General features: G+C 42.6%; 1 protein-coding gene across 5 annotated transcripts in view; it reads right to left on the minus strand.

Annotated features, from left to right (window-relative positions):
• Positions 1-5,150, minus strand: part of septin6.S (septin 6 S homeolog) — a 45,037-nt gene extending 39,887 nt beyond the window's left edge. For 2 of the 5 annotated variants that reach the window (XM_041574180.1, XM_018231975.2), the window contains exon 1: positions 4,825-5,150. In XM_041574180.1, the coding sequence (XP_041430114.1) occupies positions 4,825-4,854 (30 nt within the window). In that variant the 5' untranslated portion in view covers positions 4,855-5,150. 5 annotated transcript variants of the gene reach the window in all.
• Between the last annotated feature and the right edge of the window lie 8,885 nt (positions 5,151-14,035).

Genomic DNA, 14,035 nt, shown 5'->3' on the forward strand with positions numbered 1-14,035 from the left:
AATCCATATTTCTCTCTCCCGGGCATTGCTAGCAAATTGCTACTACCAGGTCCTCCCTACTGAACTGAAAAAAAATGACTGCAAGGTCAGTGGTTTAGATTCACAACTAATGCTGGATGCTCTGCGAGACACAATTGTTGCAGTCTTGCAATCATTACTTTTAGATCAGTTTTTCCCTTTATGCAGCGTCACCAAATACCCTAAATATTGATTCTAATTCTTAAAAATCATAGTTGCTCACTAGGAAGACCTGAAATACAGTTGTGGCTAAGTTCAGGGTACAGTGTATAACATGGTGTGCAATACTGCTCTTGCCTGATTTCTACAGAGCTAAACTCAGGTATACAGTCTGCAGTAGGATGTCCTCTTTTGAAAATGCCCAATGTCCCCAACAGACACAGAACTGAAGCCTCTGCTAATGCATCAATACATGCAGCAAACTGAGATGAAATGAAGATGGAGAAGGGAATATGAAAGTATAATGTCACAATGCAACCATGGGTATAATACAGCAGTTTATTGTGGGGATACCAACCTGTAGTCCTCCAGCTGCTGTAAAAGGGATACTAACAGGTAAGAAAAAACACCATCAATCTTAGGCCCCAACTAAGGGAGTGCATTTTGCATGTATAACAGGGAATTATTGGCTGTACAGGCAAACTTCCAGGTCCATCATACTAAGGAAGTTACACATGCTTGCATTGTGTGAGGATATCTGAGGATACCGAAGATGGTGCCCGCGAGCTCCGCTGTGCTACTCTGCATGAAGAGGTTGGTGCGACATTCAGGGACACTTTTTTTAATAGTGGACTGTGCAAGGAGTAAGCAGGGAGGGGGATGAATGGGGGTAGTGGATGGGGGACTCTCTCTTTGGGGGGGGGTTAGTTCTTTTTTAAAGAGTAAAAATGTGCCAGATATTTACACTATATGGCCAAAGGTATCCAGACAACTCTTATAACTAGTAGAACCAGCTGTTTAAGCTATACCCATTGCTGACATGCCAGTTCCAAACTGTCTCTATTAGCAAAGGGAACATGTCATAAGCTAGGCCAGCAACTACCCACAAGCCTAACGATAGCCATAGACATAACAATTACGATCTTTCCTGTGCTCACACAGCTCAATACAGAGCTGAATCGCCAGATATATAGGTAAAAACAATCAAATTCTACCAGTATCTGATGATTCAGCAGAAACAGTGGGCGATGTTTGGGCACCTCAATTTTCCAGCCATCCAGATTGACGAGTCAATCGATATCCAAGTCTACCAACTACATGCACCGAATATCATACAAAATGAATTATCGGTGTGTCTATGGCCACCTTAAGAGCCCTATGTTTAATGTAAGCTGGAGCAGTGTAAAGGGTGAAGCAATTGAATTCCTGGGCAGTAGAAATACTCTGGGGCAAAGAATCATTTCAAATGTTTTGCTATGTTTGCCAGTCTGCCACTCACAGGAAGATTCACTTGAAACAGAGAAATAAAACATGGCCACATTTTCGTTCATGTTTCAGTGTCAGGGAAAAACAAAATAGTATGTGCTACACTCACTACCTGGTGCACTATTAGGTGTTGTCAAATTATTACTGGTGCTGATACCCAAACTACATTTTATACTTAGAGACATTCTTTTGTGTAGGGCACCAAATAAGAAAGGTCCCATTTTTATAGTTCTGTGGCCATTTCAATTGCAGTTTCCACATGTTAATAGCACTGAATCAGCCTCTTAAATAAATCCAGACATATTATGTTGCCCAGTGAAAGGAAATGTAGTTCCAAGCAACCTTCCAAATATAAACCAATCATCTGCATCATTCATTTATGTAGTGGCAAGTTACTCAGTGCTTCCCATTAATTACAAAGTTTGGTTATTTGGGAATGTGTTTGCAAAACGCAGTATATGTATGTCCCTTTCTACACTCCTAGTCCACTCTTGAAACAATGTAACAGATGAGCTGCTCATGTTACTTCACAGGTGTGTGAATCAGCTGGCTTCTGCTACATTACTTCTGAAGTTGGAAGCGCCAGGGCACAGGATAGAATGCTTACATGTACAAGTAAAGTGAAAATCATTTGAGTGCCATTGTCTTAGGCACTCCCAGGGAATATACTTGCTAACCTTAGACCCCAGGCTGGTACTCCTGTCCACTGAAAAGTACACCACTACGCACTCCCCCCTCAGATCTCTCTTTTCGACAGTCTTGTCCCTAAGTTTCTAAAGTGGTGAGCGAGGGCGGAGGATGCAGGGAGAAGGATGGAGGCCTGAGGGCGGTAGACTGAGGGCAGAGTTCGTATGACTGACAGCTGAGAAGGGAGGGTTGAGGACGGAGGTGTGACTGCAGATTTGGACGATGAGTGACGATAAAAGCAACCGAAGGCATAGGACATTGCATGAAAGACAGGTATTTCGCTGCAGGATGTCCTAAAACGCGTTCTGTACACCACCCTGATGTATTCTTCCTACTGTGCTACTATATTTCCTCAAGCCCCAGAGAACCCCAGCAATAGCACTGTTTTAACCTAGATCAGTGCTGTCCAACTTCTGTGGTACCGAGGGCCGGAAATTTCTGGCCTACATGGTGGAGGGTTGATAATGGAAGCCAGTGTTGACCACTCCCTGTTTTCAAACCACACCCACTTTAAACAACACGCATGTTAATGGTGGTAACACACCAAAAAAAACAAAAAAAAAAAACAAATGGTTGGTGCTCACTGCAGGGATATCACTCATGTGAAAAAGGTTGTCATATTAAGACATACCCTTAAATCCATAAACCACCTCCTCCTCCCCTTTGGATAACAATGCACCCCAGCACAAGATTAAACACCTTAGGGGCCCCTAACAATATTTTTCTAATGCTAACAAACCCCCCAGAACAAATACCAGGCTTATGTTTCACAGGCAGAATATGGCACACACATGCAGAGTAGGGCACACCCAATGACCATAGGGTGGACAGAGTAGGGCACACACAGGTAGCATGGGGCAGGCAGAGTAGAAACCTGCGCAGGTCCATTTTTGGTACCCGAAACCTGCAATCTGCAACCCGGACCCACAACCCGCATTCTTACCCGCTTAGACCTGCTACCCGACCCACAAGTAACTTATCTGCAACCCAGACCCGCTGACCATCAAGAATCAGGAAGTGCGGTCATTGTAAACCGGAAGTGACTTCATCGGAAGTAGCCGTGATCAGGGGAAAAAAGGAGTAAAACAGAAGTGCTGTAATTGTAAACCAGAAGTGATGTCATCTGAAGTAGACGTGGCCAGAAAAAAGGAGTAAATATCGCTATTGAGAAGACCCACGGCCCGACCCGCGACCTACAGAACAGCCAACCCACATCTATACCTACACCTGGAAATTATATCCGCAACCTGCAGGGTACCGCAGGTTTTTGTGGGTAACCCGCGGGTACCTGACCCGCTGCAGGACTCTAAGTCAGAGTATGGCACACACAGGCAGAGTAGGTAAGCCAAAGTATGGCATACAGAGGGAGCATGTGGCAGGCAGAGTATGGTACACACAGGGAGCATGGGACAGACAGAACAGAGCAGGAGACAGGGAAAACTCAGATGTACTACTCTAAGATGTACTACATACAGTGACACAGTGCTGGTGCCCCATTTTTTATGTTGAGTGTGAACAGGAGAACAATGTGGGCAGTTTCAGTCAGGGTCTCATGTGTGAACAGTACAGGGCTTTAGGGGTGTGAACAATAGAGGTGTCACAATTGTGAACAATTACAGTCTGAATTTGAGGTTTAATCAATGCAGGGGCCAGTTAATCCCTGTAGTGATACCATTTAAATCTTACATATGGTAAGCAGACACCGCAGGCAGACTTTCATGTGGGGGCCACACAAGGGGGGGTCAAAGGCAGCCAGTTGGACAGCCTTGACCTAGATGTATTAGAGCTCACTCTATTAAAATCATCTTGTCGTTCTAAATGCAGGATTTGTGCAAAAGGCAGTTATTTTGTTAGATTTTGTTTGCACTGGAATCAGTTATTTGGGTAAGCACGAATACATCTGCTGGGTTAGGAAGCCCCCCTATAAGATATATTGGATCTAACTGTCAATGAATATCTGACACCCGACTGCTGCATGAAGACAGAATAAAGAGAAACAGATGCGGAGAGAGGAACAGTGAAGACAAACTGTATTATTTCAGAAACGATGCAGAATGTTTAATTGATTGTATTTAGAAAGCCTCTTATTTCAGTATGCGAAAGCTTATATTCAATTATTATTTTTGTGATAGTTCCCCTTTAACAATACTTTAAAACAAAGCGGGGGTCATACAAGAATTTAACTAACAAGTGTTACAGAGGAGAAAAAATATATGATCAAGGGCCCTACTCTCAATGTAAAGGCTAAGTAACCCTGAAGGATTAAACGTGCCAGCCCATATTTCACAATATGTTATCCACTCGGGGATGGGGGAAGACATCTATTGTGCATAAAGGGGAAACAGTATGGCAGCTCCCATATACAGTTCAAAAAGCAATGCAATTTCCTACAGTTTATATTGGCCATGCGGAGAGGGTAATGCAGCCCTGCCATCCCAGAACATATACTGCACTTGCTGCCAACGCCCTGCACTTGCTGCTTGTCTCCAGCACCCAGAGAGGAGCAACTGCCTAGCGGATCCTGCCTCTGAACCAAAGCATACAATGGGAGAAGCTGCACCCTGTGCCCATACAGCAGCAGAGATACTGGCGGCGGTGTACCTGATGCAGCCTGGATACTCCGCATCATTCACGGTGGCTGGGAGTGAGAAACGAAGCAGTAATAAACCCATCCCTTCCATCATTCCTACTCACCATCTGCCGCACTATCTCCGTAGCCGCCATCGTCAGTCCCTCAAATAAACCTGAACAGGAAACAGAACGACAAAGAGAAACTGCAATCTGGGTTATACCAAGTGAAAGAGAAGGGGGGTCCGCGGTGTCTAGTAGGCTCTAGATTTGTACAACAAACGGACTAAGCGCTCTTTTCAGTCCCTATCAAGCGCCGCATTGTGCTCTGGGGGTGTTTGCGAGAGAGGAGATGGGGGGCGGGCGCTAGACACAATCAATGGTACTACCTCTCAATGAAATGGCATTAGGATTCCACTTGTTTGGCGTGGATGGAGCTGTGGCGCTTGTGTGTGTGAGGGGAAAATGAGAGACTACCACATGCGAGTGTGGAGCAGGTCTAATTTTCAAAACCAGCCAAAGTCAGCTTTAAAACCAGCCCAAAACTAGCCAAGAGGCACTTCAAAAGTATCCCAAAATAGCACAATATTTGCTTTAAAAAAAAAACGAATATGTGAAAATATGCCTTTTTCAAATTTTACTTTTTTGAATATTTTCCATGAAGCAAATGGGACAGATTAACCCGTCACCAGGGGTGTAACTACAGAGGAGGTATAAGGGCCCAAGGAGGTGTAGGTAGAGTTGCCACCCGGCCGGTATTTTACCGGCCTAGCCGGTAAAACACCGGCCAAGGCCGGGGCCGGTATTACAAATTTACCGACAATGCAATTGCCGGTAATTTGTAATACCCTTTAAAAAAAGCCCTTGGCCTGCCCCCAATAAGCAAAGAACTTACCTTTTTCCAGCGCCGTGGATGTCTCTGCGATGTAGCTCCGCACCTTTTTGCAACGCAGACCGCCCCCTTTTAGTGCCCGCTTTATTTTTAAGTAAAGGTGGCAACCCTAGGTGTAGGGGCCCCAGTAAATATTGGTAAAATAGGTCAACATCTAGACATTTTGGTGGCCAGCAGATTTCCGCCCCAAAATTGTCTTAAATTAAGGAAAGTTACTAGAAAATGTGAGAATGCTTAAGAGGGACGGAACATTGGGGTACAGAGCCCAAAATCAGTTAACTCCCGACTTCTACACAACTCAGTCCCATTGCATGCTGGGTATTGTAGTCTTACATTAATCTTGGCAGTCTGCAAATTGTTAAACAAAAAAAAAAAGTAGGCCAAATCTTGGTTTGTATTTTCAAAACTGGCCTAGGTTTTAAATTAGTAGCCCAATTTGGCTGGAAAACCGCCAACCTGGCAACCCTGGTGCCGAGTGCCATGTGCGTGCACATACAGTATAACCGCAGGGAATTATTATGCACTGCATCCTCTTTCCACCTCACTGCCACTGCTGTGTATACATACAAATAGGATTTCTCTTGTGAGCCAATATTTATTATTAGAGAACAGTTCAATATAAATAGAAGGCATAGTGATAGAACCCATGCTGTGTATTTATAATTAATGCTGCATAAGCCAGATTGTTACCCCATGCTCTTCCGATGTTATATTCAGATTACACATTAGTAAAGGGAAAGTAATTAGTCATATTGCCTTAACTACATAAATGCTGTGGTCACTGAAAAGGAGCAGTTAATCCATTCAGTATTGGGTTCATGAAGAAAAGTGAGGGATGCTTGGCACACAGAACTGGAAAGAGCTCATTTATTAACAGTGGGCAAATTGGTACCAGTAAAGTATCCAATAGAAATCAATAATAGATTTGCTTTCATTATACTTCATGCAACAAACTGATCAAAGCTAATCACTGACTAGTTGCTATGCGTTACTGAAGTTATGCAATATTGTCCAGTGTTAGTAAAGGAGCTCTTGTAGTTATTATACTGATGGGGACATTGGCAGGGGAGGACTCGTATAGCTTACAGAAAAAAATGCAGCTGCTTAGCAATGTTATTCGGAAAGCATACAATCCAATGCATGAGATTTTTTATTCAACAACCTTATGACCTCCTCATAGTCATGACCGCAATGCGTGGTGGTGGCATTACTTTATATTTCCAAATGCAACGCTTCTCTGTTCTGTTTTTCAACAAAACATTGGCTTCCCAGTATAAAGCCTAGTTAAAATGGACCTGTCACCCAGACATAAAAATCTGTATAATAAAAGTCCTTTTCAAATTAAACATGAAATCAAATTTCTATTTTTAGTAAAGGGTTCATAGCTGTTATAAACTCATTTAAAAATCTCAGATGTCAATCAAATATTGTCTGCCCCTCCTCTATGCCTTAGGCATAGAGGCGGAGCAGACAATTGCTTTCACTTTCCATTCAGCACTTCCTAGGTGTCACTGCTTTCCCCACATTCCCCTGTTCTCTTAACCATTTAATTGTGTAACCAGTGTATGGGGATAGACATCAGGTCCCCCATTCTGGTGCACAAACAAGATTCTGAGATGATGCAAGGCTTGTCTTAATAACAGTGTCCACAAAATGGCTCATGCCTGCTTGCTATAATTATGAATTCCCACACTGAAGGAAACTAGATTGAACTATTTTATATTGTGTAATTAAAGTTCACTTTGCTTGACTAATTTGATAAAATAGGATTTTTAATATTTTTTTGTGGTGACGGGTCCCCTTTAAGAGGGACCCCAGGGAGGCTGCTAATATGGCCTACTCTTCTGTGAACTAGGCAACCCCTGACAACCCAGGTCTTCACCAAAGCCTTTTTGGGGCCCCGGAACTTTCTGTGGCAGAGAGCTTGAACACTTCAGAGATAAACGCAATACAGGCACGGAGGAGGCACATCGTAGTCAGGGCCAGGCGAAAAGTCAGGACAGGCAGCAAGTATCAATGTCAAGAAACAGGCAGAAATCGAAGACCAGAACAGCAAACTGAGCACAGGCTTAATCAGGAACTGATAATACTGAAGCCAGCTTGGGCAAGAAGAAGTGGGTGAGAGACCTATTTAAAGGACAAGGAACCAATCAGTAAGGTGCTAGCCATGGTTGACAAGAAGGGGAACACAATAGAAACACAATAAATAATTGTATGTAAACAAAACACACTGGGAGCATGCTGATGATGTCATCACATTCGGCGAGATGTTGCAACGCATGGCGCAATGTCCCGGTGTGAACAAAGAAGTGAGCATGCACGCTGGAGTCCCCTTCCCCACACTTGCTCATTGGCGCACCTAGAGGTAAGGAGACAAGGCTGACCAGTGGGTAGGGTTGCCACCTTTTCAGCAAATTTTTACTGGCCAGTGGAGGGGGCGGGAACAAAAGGTGCAGGCCGTGATGCAAAATGGGGCAGAGCTGCAGGCCGTGATGCAAATGGCGGCAGATCCACATCACTAGATGGGCAGAAGATGGAAAAAAAATAAGTTTCCACCAGAAGGCCAACGGCTTTTGTTAAGGTATTACAAGTTTACCGGCAACTACATTGCCAGTAAATTTGTAATACTTGCCTTGGCAGGTGTTTTACCAGCTAAGCTCACCTTAAGTGTAGATACTAACCCAGAACAGTTACTTTTATTTCATTAAGCAATTCTGAAACAAAAAACTACCAGAAAAATTAATTTCATATAAATGCGCATATATGGACTCTATGAATACAAATATTGTCTACATTTAACCTGAAAACAATATGTAATGCTTACAGAGATTGTGACACATTTTAACTTCCCTATTCCCATTCCCATAGGAGCCACATGACAATGATTGGATCGCATAGCAGCCATGGTTCCCATTCAAGGCCCAGGGCAGTCCTTGGCTGATGGGATTTTCCTGCTTGTCTGACTGATGTGGTTAATGAAACTGTCAGGAGGACTCAAGTCTGCAGTCAGTACCTTGCATGTATGGGCATTAAGGCCAATAAATGCAGATAAACCATAATACAATTTTGTTAATTGTATTAGTACTAAGAATTCATGGTCAAATTACCACCTCCATAGCTATAAATAAAGTAAAGTTTCTGTAAAGTGCTGTGGAATATGTTGGCACTATCAAAATAAAGTATAATAGTAAGACTGGGGGCTCAGGGTAATTGCTAATTTTTTTTATATGCCCCTGACATACTGACCATGACCTCTGCTTTGCAGTGTGGGGAGTATCTGTAGTCACTTAAAGGACATGTCAACCCCAAAGATGTTTTTTTTTTGCCTAATAACAGAAAAGCAAGTCTACTTTGCAATATGCATTCATTACACATTTTTTTTGTTTTTAAAGTTATTTATATATGTATTGCCATTGAAAGCAATGTTCTATTCTCTGCCCTGGTGGCTCTGACCTTTGAAACAGCATAACACAAACTAGCGTATTTACAGACCTGACTTGCTGAAGGAGACTGGCTTTTGCAACATTGTTTAAAAAGTAACAACCAAGGGTTAAGCAAATGCTGCTTTCAATAGCAATTACATTTACAAATAACTTTTAAAGCACTAATATTTTTTAATAAATTAATACATATAATAATAATATATATATATAACTGTTTTCTTTTATTAGGAAAAAAATACTTTTCTGGTGTAACACCGTCTTGGCGACCCCCCTGGTGCCAAGGTTGTACCATCTTACCAACTCGGGTCCTGAGTCCCCTTTGCAAGGTGAAAGGGTACTGGGAAATTCTTCTCTGGCAGTGCCTCCACCTAATGGGATCCAGGAATACACCTGAGGGTGGCCCCATTAGGAAAAACCTTTAACACACGCTTAGTACTGTATAAAAAATAACTTCATATAAGAGAAAGTGCAGTTTAAAGGGTAAGTAAAACTGTCATAGTACACATATGCATTTCAAATAGCATGACCCACTACCCTGGGGATCCTCTGACAGTCCAGTCCTGGTACTTCCCTACCAGGCAAAGTCCCGCACTACTCCATTGGCAGATACAGAGTCTCAGTCCCTTATCCCCAATGAGCACAATTGGTCCCAGGTAGCGCTATTGCCCAAATAACTCTCCTCTAGGCAGATTTGCTCCCACATGGCAGGCACACAAAAACCTGCATCTCAAACCTGGGTTCCGCTGGATCCTTTTCTACCCTCCCACAGGCCACTCACCCGGGGGGCTCACACAGAGCTGGCAGGCTCACACAGAGCTGGAATAGGCATCCACAAAAGACTCCAGGCTCTCCTAGCTGAGCCCATAACTTGCTTGATCCATATGACAATGGCTCCCAGCACTGTCCATAATGCTGATACATGGTTGCTTAATCCATAGCTGAACTGTAGCTCTCAGCACTGTCTATAGCGCAAGCTCTCCGAACCCAGATTTGGAATTAAGGCGCTTCAGACCCTCCTGGTCTAGCTCCCAGGCATGGGGTCGCCTACAGCAGCTTCTGAGGCCTTCTGCCTCTACATCTTTGCGGCTCTAATCACTATCTCCTCAGTGAAGAAGTATCCAGCAGTAAGATGGCAGTAAAATCAGTAATCAGTAATGGCTGTGTGAGCACATGGCCCTCCTATTTATAGTCAAGTGGTGCAGCAGCGACACCTAGTGACATCCTCTGGTATCGGCCATGCTGCGCAGACACAAGGGCTCCTGCCCCTGCCAGAACCCTAGGAAACCCCATAGCTCAAGTCCAAACAGGGGATTTCCACACCATGTGGTTTAAACCATAGGGAATTAACCCTACAGGTCCCTACATTGGGTTAATATGTTATTTAATCTGTATAAGCCATTGTTTTTTTTAGTATATATCAACCACTCACCCAGTCACCTAGCTGTCTGCTTTGACAATGTACAGCATACCCAAGTTTAATAACTCTATATACAACCCACTTCTCTCTCTGCAGCGCAGTTAGTAATTAGGACAAGCAGTGGTGAACAAGGCTGATGAATTTAGGGAGTGTGGTCTGCTGCAGCAAATATTATTAGTTGTAAATGTATCTCTCCACACCAAGCAGGAGCCTGTTTAATCATGCCTCAGAGATGTACTGCTGGTGCCCACTACTACTCCCTCACATCACAAACTATTATTAATACTATGAGAATAGAAAAGAGTGGAAATTAGAGCACAAAATAGTTCACATAGACATAAAATCACATAGACATAGAACAGAAACCCATATAACCTAAGGAAAGGGTAAGACAATACACTTGCTAGTTGACAAACTTCAATAATCAACAGCCACTTCAGGCTACTTTTTAATTATTTTAAATTGGTGAAATTTAGTCCAGGCCTAATGAGAAACTGCTTGGATACTTAAAGGGATAGCTACGTAAATGCTATAATCCAGTTTTTGGCTTCCTACAGGAGCATTTTATCATGTGGACTTGGACCTTGGTGGTGGTATTTGTGGCACCAGCATTGCAGAAGGGTGGTGGATAGGTAAAGCAAGCATATTCTCTACCACCTGCCTTTGTTTAAAGAAGCTCAGTCCTGAAAAGCTAATGGGTAAAAGTAACTTTGTTGAATTAGTTGATGGCCCCAGCTAATATGCTGACATTACGTTGAAAAAGGCACAGTAGCCAAAATGACCAAATTTTAAAGTATTTATGAAATCATACTGTACATACTAGTTATCGCTGAACCCAACAAGGCCACCCTAGTCATGCTTCTTATCCAATCCATCCATTATGGACAAATGTCTAAATTAATACCCAATAACAAAGCAATCCTACTATGATACAAAATCCTCCCCTCCTCTAAGGTGGCTATTACTGATTATGACTGGAGGTTTTAGCACTAGGTGCTCATGCAGCTGATGTTCTTCAGGATGGCACTGAACATGGGAGATCACGTTCAGCTTGAAGCAGTAGGGCAAATAGTGACATATATGTGGGATAACCAGGCAATTTTTTTATTTTTAATAAGCAGATTATTGGCATTTAATGATCTGTAGAGTGGTTTATTTGACTGCCATCTATGCCATTTTCGCCATCTATTCACTATTAAATAAACCAAATTAGTAACTGTAGATTTTTTAATTTTGCAAGACCTCCACTTGCAAAGTAAAATTCTGCTTGATTTGATTCTATTGTTTTATTGTAGCAGAAGCAGATCTCCAGTTCCCTGGATTAAGATGGAGAAAAAAAAATACATGTATCTGCATTGTATCCTTTTGGGTATCTTTTTCCTTATTTTGAAGATTTTTACTGCCCCCTAAAGGAAGTTTTATTGCACAACTCTACTTTTGGCAATATAAGCATGTCTTTTTTCATGGGTTGCAATGAGTTATCAAACAAAGAAGTTTTCTCTAGGTCTGTTAATAGGGTTCTACACCCAAAAGTAATCTTTTACATAGTGAAAGACAATGTAATTCTAATTTCCAATATACATAAGTACAGTTTTTTAATAGTTTTAACATTGTTTGTAAATGTAATTGCTGCTGAAAGCAGTATCTGGCTGTTTATGTGGTCTGCATTTCTGCTTCTGACTCCTGTAACAATGTTGCAAGCCAGGTGATTAACATACCAGGAGGAGACCTGATGTCTGTTGCATTGTTATATTATTTATATATTATGCTAGATTTCATGCAGAATTTCAAAGTGCATATTAAATGAATAGGTGTATACCTATTAAGGAAGCAGATCTTCTAGCTGATGGGGGCCCAGGAGATATTGAGGACCCAAGGAGACACCAATAAAAGTTTCAGTACATTTATTGTTTATTAAAAATTTCTTATTCCCCTAGTTTAGTGGGAGCCTTAACATGATTTTGATGCCACTGATGAATGTGTGTAAATAGATTTATATATTAAAAGAACAAGTGCAAATTGATTAAAACTCTTTGTGGTATAAAGGATAAGTATCAGTGCTTAACTGTTTTCCCCATAATGTGTGCTGGTCATAAAAGCCAGTATGTAACACACATAGGTATACAGTGATTAATGTGCTGAGGTGCATAGGTCAATAACATATTTAAAGTTAAGATATCTAACAACTCCTTATGGTGAGTTTGCCTGAACTCTGTAGACAGGGCTGCCATCAAAAATCACTGGGCCCCAATATGAAAATTTATCTGGGCCCTGCCCACCCCAGACCCCCCTACAAGCTAAAAAAATTGGTGCCAGGGTCCCCAACAAGTTAAAAAAAAAACTTTGATGCCAGGGCCCCCTACAAGTCAAAAAAAAAAACTTTGATGCCAGGGCCCCCTACAAGTAAAAAAAACCCATTGATGCCAAGGCTCCCTACAAGTTAAAAAAAACATTGGTGACCAGGGCCCCCTACAAGCTAAAAAATTGGTGCCAGGGTCCTGACAAGTTAAAAAAGACATTGATGCCAGGGTCGGGGGTCCCCTACAAGTTTTAAAAAATTAATGGTGCCAGTGCCTCCTGCAAGTTAAAAAAAACATTGGTGTTGAGTAAACTTTGTAAGAAAAAGAGGCCTGGCACACGGAGCAAGTTAAACCGGGGTCCTACCCCTGGTGTGTTTATTGCATCAACAACGTTTCGGAGGGCGTTCCCCCTTCGTCAGGTGACGAGGTCAACGTTGTTGATGCAATAAACACACCAGGGGTAGGACCCCGGTTTAACTTGCTCCGTGTGCCAGGCCTCTTTTTCTTACAGTGTTCGATTTGGGAGTGCCGTCTCCCTCAGGTCTTGGGCACCAGCGTCATCTAACGAAGGGCCTGAGTGTGCGCGTGGTCTCTGTGTATTGTTGAGTAAACTTACCATTTAAAGTTCCTCCTTTGAGACCGGTCTTCTTCGTTCTTCTCCAGTGACAGCTTCTTTGTTCTTTTACATTGCGGGCTTCTTCGTTCTTTTAAGTCGCGGCTTCTTCATTCTTTTCCATCGAGTCTTCAGCAGCACGGCTGGGCCCCCCTGAGAGCCAGAGATCTGCCGGGCCTGGGATGATAGTCACACCTGTGCCCCCCTGATGGTGGCCCTGTCTGTAGATCAGTGCTATGTATTGTTCTTCTTGTAGTTATCCTATGTCCTTGTATTTCCTATATCTGGGAAATGTATTCTTAAACAATAATGTAAAATAGGTCTATTTTTATATGAGCATGTTGGGGCTATACAAATCTTTTGGAGGGCCATGTGTGGTTTAATAGGGTTGCCACCTGGCCAGTATTTTTCCGGCCTGGCCCATAAAATTTATGCTTGATGCCAATGTTATTAATAGGAAAAAACAGCAAGAATATAGGAAGGCCGGTATATTATTCCAGAAAAGGTGGCAACCCTAACTGTAAATAGGGGAAAAATCAACTTACTACTTTCCATAGTGCCCAAGGCATTTTGACCTTAATAATGTAGAAGGGTACATCAAACCAGTTTCCACAAAATAATGTGCCTCTGAGACAGAGTGGGGGTATCCGTGGCATGGGGACGTCCAACAGA

This window comes from Xenopus laevis, chromosome 8S (genome assembly GCF_017654675.1).
Source record: "Xenopus laevis strain J_2021 chromosome 8S, Xenopus_laevis_v10.1, whole genome shotgun sequence".
NCBI lineage: Eukaryota > Metazoa > Chordata > Amphibia > Anura > Pipidae > Xenopus > Xenopus laevis.